Source organism: Oryzias melastigma, linkage group LG16 (genome assembly GCF_002922805.2).
Source record: "Oryzias melastigma strain HK-1 linkage group LG16, ASM292280v2, whole genome shotgun sequence".
Taxonomy (NCBI): Eukaryota; Metazoa; Chordata; class Actinopteri; order Beloniformes; family Adrianichthyidae; genus Oryzias; species Oryzias melastigma.
Window position 1 is genome coordinate 15874018 of NC_050527.1, and position 14870 is coordinate 15888887.

Consider the following 14870-nt stretch of genomic DNA (forward strand, 5'->3'; position numbering starts at 1 on the left):
AGTCGCACTCCAAACACTTAAACTGCTTTCCTAAACACAAACACAATCATTACTTTAAATGCACCATGAATTAGTCAAAATGTCATTACTTCAGACAGCTGAATACCTTCATCTGTGTGGCTCAGTCTGTGACTCTTCAAAGTGATTTTAGTTTTAAACTTTTTCCCACAGAGATCGCAGAGATGGTGCCTCTCCACGTTGTGCCGGTTCATGTGAGTCTTCAGGTTACTGCGACTGCGGCTGGAGTAGTCACACAGGCCGCAGGTGTACGGCTTCAAACCTGTAGGTCAGACAAAGACTCAGATCGAACATTTTGACTATGAGCAGAGAGGGATGGAAATGTAGGAGGAAAGTACTTAGAAAAAGGTTAACAAAACAACCAGATGATGTCATTTTTGTGTCAGAATAAAAGAAAAAACATAGTTTACTAAGGTTAAATTGCTATTTTTAAGTGACAATTGTAAACAAATATTTTTGATAAATAAGTGAGCGTTAGACTGCAAAAATATTATTTATAAGCAGTTGGAATTTATTTTAGTGAAACACAGCTTATCTGCTGCATCTCTGCAGCTGGAATTCCTTTTTTTCATATTTCAATTTGATACTTATCTTTAATTTGATTGCATATTCCAATAATAAGCATCTGGTTGAAGTGGTAAATCATTTTTGCTCTATTTGGTGTTTGATGTTGCTGTTTAAATTTGCAACTAGACTATAAAAAGGAAGCAGGACTCATAGAAACCACTACATTCATTATCAAAGCAGGTAATATAAAAAAAAAAAAGTTAAAAAAACTAAAAGTTTTCTGCAAAATTGCTACAAAGTCTTAAGAATTTTACAGAAAAGTAGCTGTTTTTGGGTAGTATGACTGGCAGGTTGCTTATTAAGCATTGAACATTTTGTCACACCTTGATGGGCCCAGATGTGCTGCTGAAAGTCACTGCTGTTCTTCAAGAAGTAGGAGTCACAGTAAGGGCATTTCTCTGCTCGCTGCATCATCGAGCCTTTGCCACGAACGGGAACTTTGTCTGTCAAAAACATGGATGCACACAAACCCAAAAAAAGAAAAATAAAGATAAAAATCACAGAATTTTAGGTACACAGCTGCCTCGTTGACTATATTTACCAGGGTGGGAGGATTTTATGTGGTGTTTTAGACGGTGCTCTGGATAACTGTGATTGCAGACGGGACACGTCGCTCTGCTCACCTGCAAACAAAACAAAGACCAATTATACAATCAAGCCTAAAACCATCTGTCAAATAAGGCAAATAAGAAGCGACATTTGGTTACCTGTTCGTGAAGCGCCCTCACATGAGCTTGAAGCTTGTATTTGTCAGGTGTGGTGTATTTACAGCCAGGACTGGAGCACTGCAGCTGCAGGTCGCCGTGCTTCTGGGTCTGGTGGCGCCTCAGAGAGCTTTTAGTGATGGAGGAGTAGCTGCATTCTGAACAGTAGTGCAGGTGCTCCTTAGTGTGTGTGCGCACGTGGACGTTAAAGTTCACTTTGTACCAAAAGAGTTTACCTGTGGAACAATTAACCCTTTAACATCTGAGGCGTCATCGGTGACGCTTAAACTCAAAATCTTTTCTGTACTGTAACTTTTCAACTGTTAACACAATCAATGTAATTCCAGCAGATCACAATCTGCTGGAATTACATTGATTGCGTTAACAGTTGAAAAGTTACAGTAGATCAAAGAACATAAACGCTGGAGCTATAGGGTTAAAGGGTTAGTAGTAATATCTATATGAACGTTTGCTGCACAAAGCAACATCCTCTCACCACAGTATTGACACTCCAAGTTGCCGTAAACTTTTCGAAGCTTCTCGAAAGTTTCCATGTCGAGCTTAGTCTTTGGAAGAGTTGAAAACACCTGCTGGAATGCGCTCTGAGGGAGGTCCTTCAACACCTTTTTATAGAAAGAATCACCAACAAAGGAAAAATTAACTGAAGGACTTAATCAAGTAAAACAAAAAGAAAATGCCTTATCTGCTCAAAGCGCACCTGCGCCCTATATATTATGGGATTTACCCAAAATCCTTATGAAAAAAAAAAGATAGAAATAATAGTAAAAAATGTAAAGAAATTCCATGTTTCATTCTTGTGAAATATGAAATTAAATTACAGCTTTATGTAAAACATGTGGTCATTATAAATGTTTATTTAGAAAGTAAAAAGCTCCTGTTTTCTTTAAAATGTTATTCATTAAAAGACCCACTTTGATAAAAAAAAAATATATATATATATATACCGGTATATATATTTTGGTGTTTTTAACATTTGCTTGTGCCATTTTATTCATGATGGAGGACATGTATGAAGAAAATGAAGCTTAAAATTTTATATTATATTGCTATTGTATATTATTGCTCGCCATTTTTTTTGCACCACTAATGTTAGGTTGGAGTTGTGAGGGGCTGTAAGCTAGCGGGAGAGCACATAAACAGGTGGATGACTGGAAGTAGAGGCAGGCTTACTCTGCTTTAATAGCCCCACCCACAACTCAAAGGTGATTTTTACTGAACTACTGCCGCTCTGCAGAAACTATGTCCGAGAAAGTGAGTCAGGTTTGTGTATTTTGGCTAAAAATGACATAATCATGATTAAAACACCATAGGGAACACTTTTGAAATTGATCAAAATTGGAACTTTAATAGGTACCCAAACCCTAAATCAACTTTTCTTTTTTGGCTGTTTACCTCTATAAATAGGGCTTTAAAAGTGCTGACTATTATTGGTCCTTGACAAGTAATTGAAAATTTAAAATAATCATGTTTATTTCTAAAAAAAAAAAAAAAAAAGGTCTAAATATGGCTGTGTGCTGCTCCCTACAGGTTGAAATGAGGTATTACATTTGAATTTTGTTTTTCATCAAACCATTCAAGTCCCATGCCATGCATGACTGGATTTTCACATTTTGGCTGTGGGTGGAGTCAGCCTCCAACTTCGCTGTTTGGTTACCCTTTAAGGACTAAAGAACCAAATTTACTTGACAGTTGGTTTGGCTTTAACTCACCTGTGGATCAGAAAGATTTGAGTCCAGCTTTGAGCAGGAGTTTGAATCTCCAGGTGCAGATGTGTGAGTGTTTTTATCTGCAGAATCATGTCTGTTTTCTTGAGTCTTGTCCTCCACATGTGGACAACTTTCCTGTGTTTTGTCAGTCGCAGACGTGCATGTTGCTGAGTTTTGTATCTTCTCTGCTGCTAATGCTTGAGTGGATATTCCTTTTCCCTCTTCTTGTACCTGCTCATCCTTCGTGTTTCCTTCCAGAGATTTAGTTTGGTCCTCATTTGCCTCCTCAGTCAGCTGATCTCCCTCCCCACCTTTCCACGCCTGCTCTTCTGCAGGATGCTTCCCTCCTTCTCGAACCACACTATCCTCCTTCATCGTCTCCACAGTCAAGTCTTTGCCCTCCTCACTCCCTTCACCTCCCTCAGGAGGCACCAGATAGTAGCTCATGTTGATGGAGTTGATAAAGGCTTGCCCTTTGTCCAGCTCCATGTGAGACTTTTCCAGGTGATCCTTCAGTCTGTGAGAGCTGACCAGATTCTCCTCGCACACGCAGCACACGTAGATGAAGAGGTGCTTCCTGACGTGAGCGGCGAGGGCGGCAAACTTGGTCACAGCGTGGTTACAGAGTGAGCAGGCAAAGGGGCGCTGAGGCCCGTGGAGCAGCAGGTGGCGCTCACGCTCCAGCTGGTTTTTGAAGCGCCGGTTGCAGGTGGGACATCTGTACAGGAGCTGCCTGAGACCCTGACGGGTTTTTAACCTAGATGAAGACACAAGCTTAAACACAAAATCTTTAACACACTGTAATGTTTCAACCGCTAACACAATCAACGTAATTCCAGTAGATTTTGAAGGAGAAAAGCGCCGCTTTTCTCCTTCAAAATCTACTGGAATTACGTTGATCATGTTAACTATTAAAAGGTTACAGTAAAGGGTTAAATCAATCCACATTCACTTCCTCTTTCAATTCGACAAACCTCAGCTGTTGGTACTTCTGATTCACAGCAGCATCTTTCAGATTATGTTGCTTCTCCATGTGTTTCAGCAAGTTCTTCACATCGGAGTATTTCTTGTCACAGAAGCTGCAGTGCTGCTTCATTTTCAGATGGACTCGCTCGATGTGGACCTGTGTTCAACGACAGGTCACATTTATAAAATAAAACCACATTCCACAATAGAAAATTAATACATAATCAATGTTACTTCAACAAATCCATTTTTGTTACTGAATTTCAGCTTAATTATGGTGATGATTGAACCTTAAGGTGTCCTGGGCTGAGGCAGCTGAAGGAGCAGTGTGGACAGGTGAACCTCTCTCCTGTGTGCTTCCTCAGGTGAACGTTCAGGTTCGCTTTGAAAAAACAAAAAGATGAAAATTAAAGGCTGTCTTTACACATTTCCTGCTAACAGTCTTAATTTAAACAAAAGCCAAATGCTACTAGGAGTGTAAAAAAAATTGATTCGGTGATATATCGCGATATTTCATCTGGCGATATTTGTTTCGATTTAAAATACTGACAAGACGATATTTAATTAGTTATTTACTTTACTACTTAATATGACTTAGCTTTTTTCTAAGTCATACTCTTTAAAAAAAAGTGATAAATTGTTCTTGTACGGTCTTGGGATACATTGCGATATGTATCGTATCGCAAGATGTGTATCGCGATATGTATCATATCACCTGATTCTTCCCAATACACACCCCTAAATAGTACAAACTACAGTTTCTCCAGTGTTTACCTTTGATGGCGGATGCGTAGTCACAGTGTGGACACTTAAAGGGCTTTTCCTGAGTGTGCGTCCTCAGGTGGGCGACCAGCGAATGTCGGAACTTAAAGATCTTATTGCAGAACTGACAGGCAAAGATCTTTAACTCGCTCTGAGGTAAACTGAGATGCAGCAGAGGAGAAATTAGACCTCTACCTTAAACCAAAAATCATCATGATACTAAGAGGTTTCTGCTAAAATATAATAGTAAAATTATTAATCTCATTTTTAACATCCAAAAATACAAAAAAGCTTAAATAACAAATAAATATGTGAATATTCTTCAAGTACCTGGAAGCTTCTTGCTTTAAGGAGTATTCCTGAAAACCTTTGCTGGTTGATATAGTAGAAATCAGGGGATCACTACAAAAAAACTCTCATAACTATTTTGTATTTACAGTAAACATGTTCTACTACCTTATCTGTAGATCCTGGTCTGTTGCAGGTTTACAGACAGTAGTCTCCTTGGAGGGGTCCTAAACCCAGACATCAAAAACATAATAATGTCATAATGATGTTTTAACAGACAAAAAACATGGAAAGCTTTCAACATTTTATCACAGATGTTTCATTTAATACATATGCTAAAAAAATGTCTAACTTAATGGATTGCGAGAATGTAAAAAGGAGTACTAATGTGTTTTTTCTTTCTAAAAAAGCTGTGATGTGTTCTCTGTAAACCCCAAATTATGACATGAAGAAAACTGGTACATTTAACATAATTATAGCAAAAAGGGTTAAAATGTCTGCTTAATTTTTAAAAAACAATTTTATATATAAGACGTTAGTCTATAAAAGTGTGTTTATGGAGTCAGTTGGTGCTGCAGATAGTTAGACAGATTTTTTTTTTAGCAGAACCCAAATTAAACCACTTCTAGTATATCTGTCTCTCTATGGTAATGTTTAGATTTAGATTAACTCTTTAGTTTGTAACTGTTTTTAAATTTTTTGGCGCCTCTTGGCCAGGACTCCCTTGTGAAAGAGATGTCTTAATCTCAATGGGATTTCCTGGTTAAATAAAGATTAAAAAAAAAAAAAAGTGCATGAGGGTTTTGCTCACCTGTTGAGGAGTTTTGTCGGTTGTAGGCTCTTTTTCTGCAGAGCTGCGCTCTAATGGAACCATTTTAGAAACATCTGTCGAACAAATAACCACAGATCTTATTTTGAACATTAAAATTCATCAGAAATGGAAATCTCTGAATCTCCTGAACTGACCTGGAAGCGTCTCATCTTCAGTCAGGACAACACTAATGACAGAATTCGCTGGCCCACTCCTGAGGCCTTCACCAGCAGAAACAAAACTGTGGTGGTTTTTCTGGGCTCTGGTGCTGCCCGTATCTTCATGGACGGTAAAGAAATATTATTTAGAACAGACTAAAACCCATCCCATCAAGTAAAATTGATTTTGACACACAAAATTTGTTGTTTTTATATTGAATCAGACTAATCATACTACAAAGCTTTGCCTTATCTCAGGTAACTGTTACAGGTACTGCCAGAAAATAGATGCATTTGTTTTTACCAAAGTGACCTAAACAGTCATAAAATATGAGAAACACGTCTTTTTTCAACCAAATCATCAGTTACCGTCAAATTAAAGTCCTTTAAAAACTTAAGAGGTATTTACTGTGTCCAGATACTTTCACTATGTACTCCCAAAACACTATATAATGCAGTACAATCCAATGTCCTGGATTTAAAACAATTCTGATCTGTTATTTTTTTAATACTAATTATGTAATCCATTTTCCTAAGTAAAAACCTAAAAAAAGATAATTTCACAAAGAGTATTTCTGAATCCAGATAAAAAGTCAATTTAAATAAATTTTTCTAAAAGATAAAATCATTTAGATGCAATGCATTATGGTCTGTATTCAGCAATCCAGAGAGTTGTGGGAAATTTCCAGGGCAATGAATGAAAGAATGAATGAATGAATGAATGAATGAATGAATGAATGAATGAATGAATGAATGAATGAATGAATGAATGAATGAATGAATGAATGCCCTACAAAATAGTAAACGCCCTATTCAGGGCGCTAACTGTGGTGTAGTGAGTGAATGTGGACACAGCTGTTGTCTTTTATGTTGCCGATTCTCTGAGGTTTTCATTTTTTCACCCTTGTTTCTTTCCTCCTCCTCTTCATCCTCATTTTTCAGGCAGATATGTTTCAGGATCTGTCGTTTGTTGCTGAACGAGCGGTGACAGCTTCTGCATTCCAGAGTCAGGATCCCATCCGGACTTTCACCTCCACAGACAAAACCAAACACAGTCAGAATGCAGAAAATGAGAATTTATACACTGTTAATGAAAGACAAAAGTTTACTGTAAATAAAAAAAAACGTTCATCTTCTCACAGATGAAGTCATACCTGGTACAAAAGTATCAGCAAAACACCAGGATTGGCCAATTCATTGGTTTTAAAATTACTTTTTTAAACACCCACTCCAATGAAAATTATTTTTTTTATCTTATTCTTAAAGCATATAAAATAATATGAGATTAAAACTGTGTTTCTGAGTATTTCTTTATTCAAATAATTTTGGATTTTGCTAAAAGAAAATCATAATCAAAAATAAAAGAGCATAATTTTCAATAGAAAAAATATAGTTTGAGTGGAACTTTCAATGCTTTAGTAAATGAGGTAAAAGATTAAAAAAAAATCATAATATCAGCTTTATATGCATTTTAACTTCAAGCACTTTATGGTAAACGAACCAGAAGTATATCCAACAGTAAAACTATATTTATAGCTAAATCAATCAGTTTGGAAAAATAATAATCAAAGGAAAACATGTTGAACTGATCATAGACAGCAGCAGCACTACCTTTATTTAGGTGGCATGGTTGTTCCACCTCCTGACTTGTAGGGGTTTTTTCTTTTGAATCGTGCTCAGCAGAACCGTTGGAGTCTATTGTGGGCTTCTTTTTTGTGGAGCCTTTCGGTCGTCCTCGCTTTCGCTTCACTGGACCCTCTGTAACCAGGAAATAAACCAAAAGTTTTAATGAAATGTGCTCATTTGTGTACAACTGCCTCATGAATGTATGGTGAGACATTAAAAATCAATTCTTTCAGTGCTACTCCTTCTTGGTAAAATCTTCAGCTCCTGCAGGAAAATAAGTACTGAGCTTATCGATGACTTTATTAGGAGGTTAACCAGCTCAACACTATGGTAGATTACTTCTTGATTCAGTTTAATGAAAAACAGTATGCCTAACAAAAAACAAGCAAGTCTTTTAACTGTCATGTTCTATTTTTTTTTTCTAGCTTTTCTAAGCAATGTTTTCATCATGGAATTAATAACATTTCTATCTTCTTCTATCTTCATCCCAAAAATGTCTCATTAACAAATTATTTTAATTAATTTGATCAAGCCTGAATGTAATTTACTTTTTTATTGTTTCATAGACCTTGGAAACCAAATGAAACCTGTAAAACATTCATTTTCAGAAGACTAGTTTGATGCTGTAGGACTCTGACCTCCCAGAAGAACTCCAGGCTCTGCTACCAGAGGCTGAAGTGTAATGATTATGTCATCTGGAGACTCCTGCTGAGAATGAAGCTTGGAGCAATGGACCAGCAGCTGAGAACGACTTGGAGAGAAGAGGTTGCACAGACGACACATGAATACAGAACCAGCTGTAAAGACAAGAAAAAAAAAAAGATGACGCAAAGCATGAAACTCTACTCAAGTATTTTGTACGTTAGGCAAGAGATTCTCAAAAATCCACCCCCATGTGGAGTCTATTACACAGTAAGAATTCTAGGTAAGGCAATTTTTCTTACACCATTGGCAGATTTTTTCGCTTATTTAAAGAAAATCTGTCATCTAATATCTCAGCTTCAAACTGTGGGGTTTGGTATCTCTGACAAAACACTGAGTAGATTTTGGTTCAAAAGTTAACATTGTGATTTGTTTCAGCTCATGACTCATATTGAGTACTTAAAAAGTTTCCATTCAAAACTAATTTTATTTGGCAAGGAAAAACCTGTTTTATCTGTTTTCTTAAAATTGCTGCAATGGGTCCCTGTGTGTTTCAGGATTGATTGTAAAGTTATTTTAATAGATAGTAAAGGTTGAGAGGCCCTTTTTATAAATAAAGTTTGATTTCTTTTGATTTATGACAAAAACTGAACAAGGGTGGAAAAATAAAAAAAAATGTGAATGTGGATTATTATTATCATTATTATAATCATTGTTCCACTAAACTGTGTTGGATCACTGACAGTATTTCCCTTTCTGGAAACTATTTCAAAAGAATTTACTTTGAAGGAAAATGTATGGATTTAATAAATAAAGAAAAATTCAAAATTCAATGTTTTTCATCAATTTCGTTATCTTAGCCCTATTTTACGGAGCCAATTTATTTATATCATCAAAAACTTTATTAGCTATCAAAAAATTTGAAACTGTTTCTTTTAAAAAATACATTTTAAATAATAAAAATTTGCAAGGTAATATATGTGCAAAAAACTAGATTTTCCTCTTAAAATAAAGAAATGTTTAAACTTTATTTTTTACACCATTTAAATGATCTCCCCAGGGACAAACCCTTATTTGTGTTTCACAGTTAGTATATACTCAAATTATTTGAAGAAAGTGAATGATCTTTAAACACATTTTACTAAAAAATTAGGTTGATTATCTTTTGTAATAAGATTCTGTCCAAAATAATAAGAATAATTGATGACATCAGTCGAATCAACACTATCAACAAGCCTTTTTAGGAATACTGTTAGCATATTCTCGCTAGCAACTGTTAGAGTTAAGTTATAAAAATAAATACTTAAAATCTAAACAGCCCAGACGTGTGGTACAAATGTTTACATTTTATATTTTCCCTGTTTAGTTTCATGGACACAAAGATATCCAGAGGATCTGACCAACATATTCGAGGTAGGGGGAAAACTAGCTCAAACCTTACCACTTTGTTGCCCGTCCATGCTGGTCCCCGTATATGAAAAGGCAAATTATATTTAAAATTCCAGAAAAAAATAGTGGAAGTATAGATATATAAAGTCAAAACTTGAATAGTTTAAGCATATTTTGGGTTTATGAATGCAAAAATGTGTGTCGAATCTGCGACACAGGTCAACCTAATTACCGGAAGTTGATTGGACAAAATAAAAGCAAAACAGGTAGACACTGCCCCCCTGTGATTGGAAGACAGTATTACAGTTACATTTCTGTGTGAAATTTAATATTTTCAGTGGTTATGTTTTTTAATTATACAGACGTAACTTCTAGGAAGCAACATTTCAGGATAAACAGAATTTTTCATGGAATGAAAACATAAAAAAAGGAGATCATGAAGCACTTTTAAAGTTCCAGGCATGTTGATAAAACCTTTATTGAACAATGCAAATATTACAGACAGACATTTACAGCTTTCCTTGCATAAAAACGTGACTTTTATTTAATTTTTTCTGTCCAATAATGCTCAAATATAGACAGTCACACAAGCAAGTGCATGCATACATTAGTCATTGTTTTCTTCTTTTCATACTTTCAAACTGTTTAGGAAATGGCGGTGAAAACTGGTATAAATTGAGCATGCTGTTACCAGAAAAATATTTATATTTCAAGAAATAGTCAGAGGCAGTACTTGTGCACATGTGCCATTTATGAAGCATAAAGTGAAATAAATTGCATTGTGATGTGTGCGTAAAAACAAGGAAAAGCAAATTAATTAACTCAACCCATCAAAGTAATTTAAACCAAAAGGTTTTATTCGAGTAGAATTGTGCCTTTATTACCATTTTAATCCCTTAATTTTTCTTAAAAAACATAAACAGGGATCATTTTTTTCAGTTTAAAACCAGAATAAAGGCCTGAGGAGTTTGAAAAGGATGTGCAGAAGTGAATGAAACGAAATCAGATATGTTCAGTATTTTATTGGTGTTCAATGAAAACCTGGCTTTATACATTGATACAGAACTCAACTCCAGATTTGTTCATTCTTAAATTATCAACAGAAAATGACCAAAAAAATATTTTTTTTTCACCCATGTCTGAAATAAATTTAAGAAAGTCAATCAACAAATCAACCAGAATACTGTTGAAATTGAAAGACAAGAAAGACAAAGCATTTGGTGGATTCAACTTTTTTTCCAGCGTGTCCTCTGAGTGCAAATGTTTTGAATTGTTTGGATGTGTGTTTGTGTGCGGTGTACAGATGTGCCTCAAAGCGTTTTCACATTGTGCAGCATTTGTTCTTGGGAGTGTGAGAGTCTTTGAACCGGAGTCTGTGCTTTGATCGATATTTTTCCAAGTATGTTAGCTGTTTACTGTTGATGGCGCCACGTCGTTTCCTGAAACAAAGACACATGTTTTATAAGAAAAAAAAAAGGCAATGAACATGACTCTTTAAATGGCATCATGGTTTTAATGTTACACTTTGAGGAAATGGCAGATTTCCTCTTTTTCAACCCTCTATTACAGTCAAATGTAGCATTAAAACACCCAATTTTTCCTTTTTTTTCTGTTTTTACAGCATACACGCTCCAGTCATTGTCCTTGTGCAGCAACTAAAGAAGCTTTTAGATGTGTAATTTTTTTTCAACTCATTTCTCTAGATGTGTGCAGCCCAAATATCCTCTAAGAGGCTGTTGCACCGTGTTGATGTGCTGCAGGGAGCTTTTGAAAGTTGCGTTAGGTGTTAGAACTTTTACCTGCTTCAATGCTTCTACTTATGGTCCTAGATAAAGTTACATTGCATTGAGTCATCAATTTACTAATTCTTATTTAATTGCCAATGTCAAACTTTGACTAATGCTTTTCTGTTTATGTTTTCAATGCTGACATTGATGGAATGTTTTCCTTATAATTATGGTTTTAGTTTACAGATACATAAATGGGAGATTAAAGCAGGTCTGACATTCAAATGAACTTTTTGACACCTTTGTTATCTTCATATCTGCACTTTATAAAGCAATTGATGATTTTATAAGTGAAAAATGTCACCTACACTGCATTTGCTTTACAGTCTTACCTAGTCTACCCAGTCTAAAATAAATATACATGGATTAGACTCAAGAATGAAATACTGTTAATATTCTGTTGGCTGCCTTATTGTATAAAGTTGTACTTACTGTCTGATGAGTTGAATAGCATCTTCATACTTCATCCCACTTTCTATCAAAGCCAAAGCGACCAGCACAGGAGCCCTGCATGCATACATGCACTTTATGTGTTTAAAAACATTATTTTTTAGTCTATTTTCTCACTAATCAAATATTCTATTTACTGTGCTGTGATAGCAAGATGTTAAACTATACAATTTCCTATGTTTTTTAGCATTTACATGAGCTGTTCCTTCCACATCTGTGCTTCTGTGGGTAAATTCTGCTGCTCAAAAAACTCGTCATTGTTAGTGTGTATGTTTTTTTTATTGTGTCTCACCTTCCAAGTCCAGCCACACAATGAACTGCCACACAGCTTCCTGGATCCTCCTGAAACTTCTTCTTCAGGAGACTCAGCCAATCATCGACTAGTTTATTAGGTGGAGCGGCACCATCATCAAAGGGCCAATCCTATCAGGAACAGAAAACTGTTTTGCTGTATTGTGACTTGTAGCAGATTGTTCTTCTTTTTTTAAGTGTGTCGTGCGATTGTTGCCTTACAAAAACGGTTATCCCATCTTTCTCCAGGGTGGTTTTGTCGTAAGTGATGTCACAAACTCGCACCAATAGTGTCACACCATACCGCTTCAGATCCTGGAGAGGAGAAGTATGAAGCAAAGAAACATGCTTTTAGATTTTTTTTATCCTAACAGCTAGTCGTAAAGGCTTTCAAATCTCTATAACAACAGGATATTCATAGCTTTGTCCTTCTAGATGTGGACTGAGAGTTAGAGCAGAGAGTCCACATTAAAGCTTCGTGATTAATCCTCTTTACATCAGATGGGCTAACTAGTTTGTTTGTTTTTAGACATAGTAACATATAACTGGATTAAAAGGGATCAACCCTTTTTAAGCAATATTCTTTCAAGAAAAAAACCCTTTAAAGCAAAAATCATAGATTATTAATCTAAATTTGTATATTTATTTATTTGTGTATGAATATTTCATGTCACAATAATAAGAAAAAGACTCATTTTGGTGACTTTTTACAGCGTTCTGAAGGAACCACCGATTTTAGCTTCCTGTTGGTGAGGCTCATGCATATTTGAAATCATTTTGTGCTGTCTGCATGATAATTACAACTTTTTATAAGTCTTATTTAGGCTAAGCTTTCCAGTCAGTTAGAAACTAAAAAAGTGCATTTATTTTTGTTTTTTTTTCTCCCCAAGGGCTGGTTTTTAATATTTATAAAGACAAATATGTATTCAAAATAGATGTAAAAATACATTTTGCAAAGTTATTAGCATGCAGCCCTGGTATAGTTTAACAATAAAATGACATCTAGCTCTTTTGTATTAATTACTACAGAAGAGGATTAGGGACAAAAAGAATTTGGACTGGAGCTGGATGGATAAAATCGATACATTGATTTGAATCAATCTAAGCTTAATAGATCAATAATCGATCCATTAAAATAGAGATTGATCTAGCACATAAAGCTAAAGACCGCTAGCTTGATGCAAACGTTTAAAGGAATTTCCTACAGGGCAGCTATTGCTAACACTCGATCAACATAAATATACATTGCTGACTAAATGAACAACTTAATATACTCACAGGAATTAATTTTTCAAACTTAAACATTTTTTTAAAGTAACCATTTGTCATCTAAAGCACATGTTTTTGCTTATTCTAAGCTTATTCTTCTTGAAAAAATATACTGCTATAACACGAGCTCCACCTAGTGGCCAAACGGAAACACCCTCCAAGAGAAGCAGAACAATGTTTACAATGTTAATGATCTGAACATTTGATTTTTTTGAGAAAAAAGTCAGAATGTGGAGGGAAAAAAAGTCAGGATGGCCCTTGTCCTCTTCCGTACTTTACCGTGTGTTTTGTGTGCACAGTCAGGTCTACATACCTCTATGAAGGAGCTCAGTGTGCCGTCTGTGGGGTTGTGTGTGATGAGGAATCTCATGTTCTTGTGGCACAGTTCAACTGGAGCGGGTCGGTTCATGGCGGCTTGTGTAACCTTTGACCCTGCTGGAGGACCTGTGACTTTTACAAGTCAACATAAAGTTGTCAGTCCAGAATGAGGCCACATGGGAAGTGAGCGCTGTCCATATAGTGTCACCATAATAACCACCAATAACTAAACAAAGTAATGTTGCCTTATCAAATGTAATCGAGGCATAAGCCCAAAGTTTTAATCAATAAAACTGATAAACAAGACAGTTAAGGCCAAATTCCCTCCCTTCTCCCTAACTAATAAAAATCTATACAGTGTGGGACCTTGAATTTTAGCAGATATTTGGACACCAAATCAAATTTAACATCAAGGATTTCTCAAAATGTATCATAACCAATGTCCAAATTCTATTTACGAATCAACTTGGTTCTGTTGATACAAAGTTGGGTGATTTATTTAAAAAAATAAATTTAAATAAAACATTTTAAAAATGAAACTGTTCAAACTCAACGTATTGTGGTCTATAATCGTTAATTTAGTTACAATCTATGCATTCTAGTTTTTTGCAAAGACTTCAGGGAAATTTTCAGAGCACTGGAATTTGGAATTGTAGAATTGGACACCCTTATAAAATGAGAAACGCACTAAATGGTGGACTGAGTAGTGAGTAGTAAAGCCAAAACCTTAGAGAAAAACTGGAGGAAATGCCAACAATAAGCATAGCAAACACTAAAAATACTGTTTTTGAGTTTTACAATTGTAAATATCAGAGACAAAAAAAAAACAATCCCTCATTATTATAACAATGTATTAATAAAGGAGTTGCCGCATTCTGCATGCTAAGCTGGTCACCTAAATAAGTAGCAGTTACAAGACACATTTAGCTTTTTTTTTAAGAACTGTAAGATACTTCTATAATCTGTAATTCTATATTCTATATAAAATATGTCTATAATCTGGAGGGAAGCAAACAAACAAAAAACATGCTTGTGGATCAAGTTTTTCCAAACTTTTCAACTTAAATGCAGATGAAACAGTCATTAAAACATAACTA

At 35.4% G+C, this 14870-nt stretch overlaps 2 protein-coding genes across 10 annotated transcripts in view; both read right to left on the reverse strand.

Annotated features, from left to right (window-relative positions):
• The window catches only part of LOC112143753 (zinc finger protein ZFAT), an 11538-nt gene extending 1604 nt beyond the window's left edge, over positions 1–9934 (reverse strand). For 2 of the 3 annotated variants that reach the window (XM_024267938.2, XM_024267935.2), the window contains exons 1-17: positions 9711–9934; positions 8266–8424; positions 7613–7759; positions 6904–7032; positions 5999–6121; positions 5844–5917; positions 5201–5259; positions 5075–5116; positions 4757–4905; positions 4273–4364; positions 3991–4139; positions 3020–3773; positions 1786–1912; positions 1293–1525; positions 1127–1208; positions 909–1028; positions 107–280 (exon numbers count right to left, since the gene is read on the reverse strand). In XM_024267938.2, coding sequence (XP_024123706.1) covers positions 107–280; positions 909–1028; positions 1127–1208; positions 1293–1525; positions 1786–1912; positions 3020–3773; positions 3991–4139; positions 4273–4364; positions 4757–4905; positions 5075–5116; positions 5201–5259; positions 5844–5917; positions 5999–6121; positions 6904–7032; positions 7613–7759; positions 8266–8424; positions 9711–9729 — 2632 coding nt within the window. In that variant the 5' untranslated portion in view covers positions 9730–9934. The remainder of the gene's footprint in view (positions 1–106; positions 281–908; positions 1029–1126; positions 1209–1292; positions 1526–1785; positions 1913–3019; positions 3774–3990; positions 4140–4272; positions 4365–4756; positions 4906–5074; positions 5117–5200; positions 5260–5843; positions 5918–5998; positions 6122–6903; positions 7033–7612; positions 7760–8265; positions 8425–9710) is intronic. The other variant, XM_024267939.2, reaches the window with a different exon arrangement.
• Positions 9935–10103: 169 nt separating this feature from the next.
• LOC112143755 (protein tyrosine phosphatase 4A3) overlaps positions 10104–14870 on the reverse strand; it is a 7870-nt gene continuing 3103 nt past the window's right edge. For 4 of the 7 annotated variants that reach the window (XM_024267944.2, XM_024267943.2, XM_024267942.2 and 1 more), the window contains 5 exons: positions 13769–13905; positions 12409–12501; positions 12188–12318; positions 11878–11952; positions 10104–11097 (listed from right to left, as the gene is read on the reverse strand). In XM_024267944.2, the coding sequence (XP_024123712.1) occupies positions 10980–11097; positions 11878–11952; positions 12188–12318; positions 12409–12501; positions 13769–13864 (513 nt within the window). In that variant the 5' untranslated portion in view covers positions 13865–13905 and the 3' untranslated portion in view covers positions 10104–10979. The remainder of the gene's footprint in view (positions 11098–11877; positions 11953–12187; positions 12319–12408; positions 12502–13768; positions 13906–14870) is intronic. The other 3 variants (XM_024267946.2, XM_024267945.2, XM_024267947.2) reach the window with 2 other exon arrangements.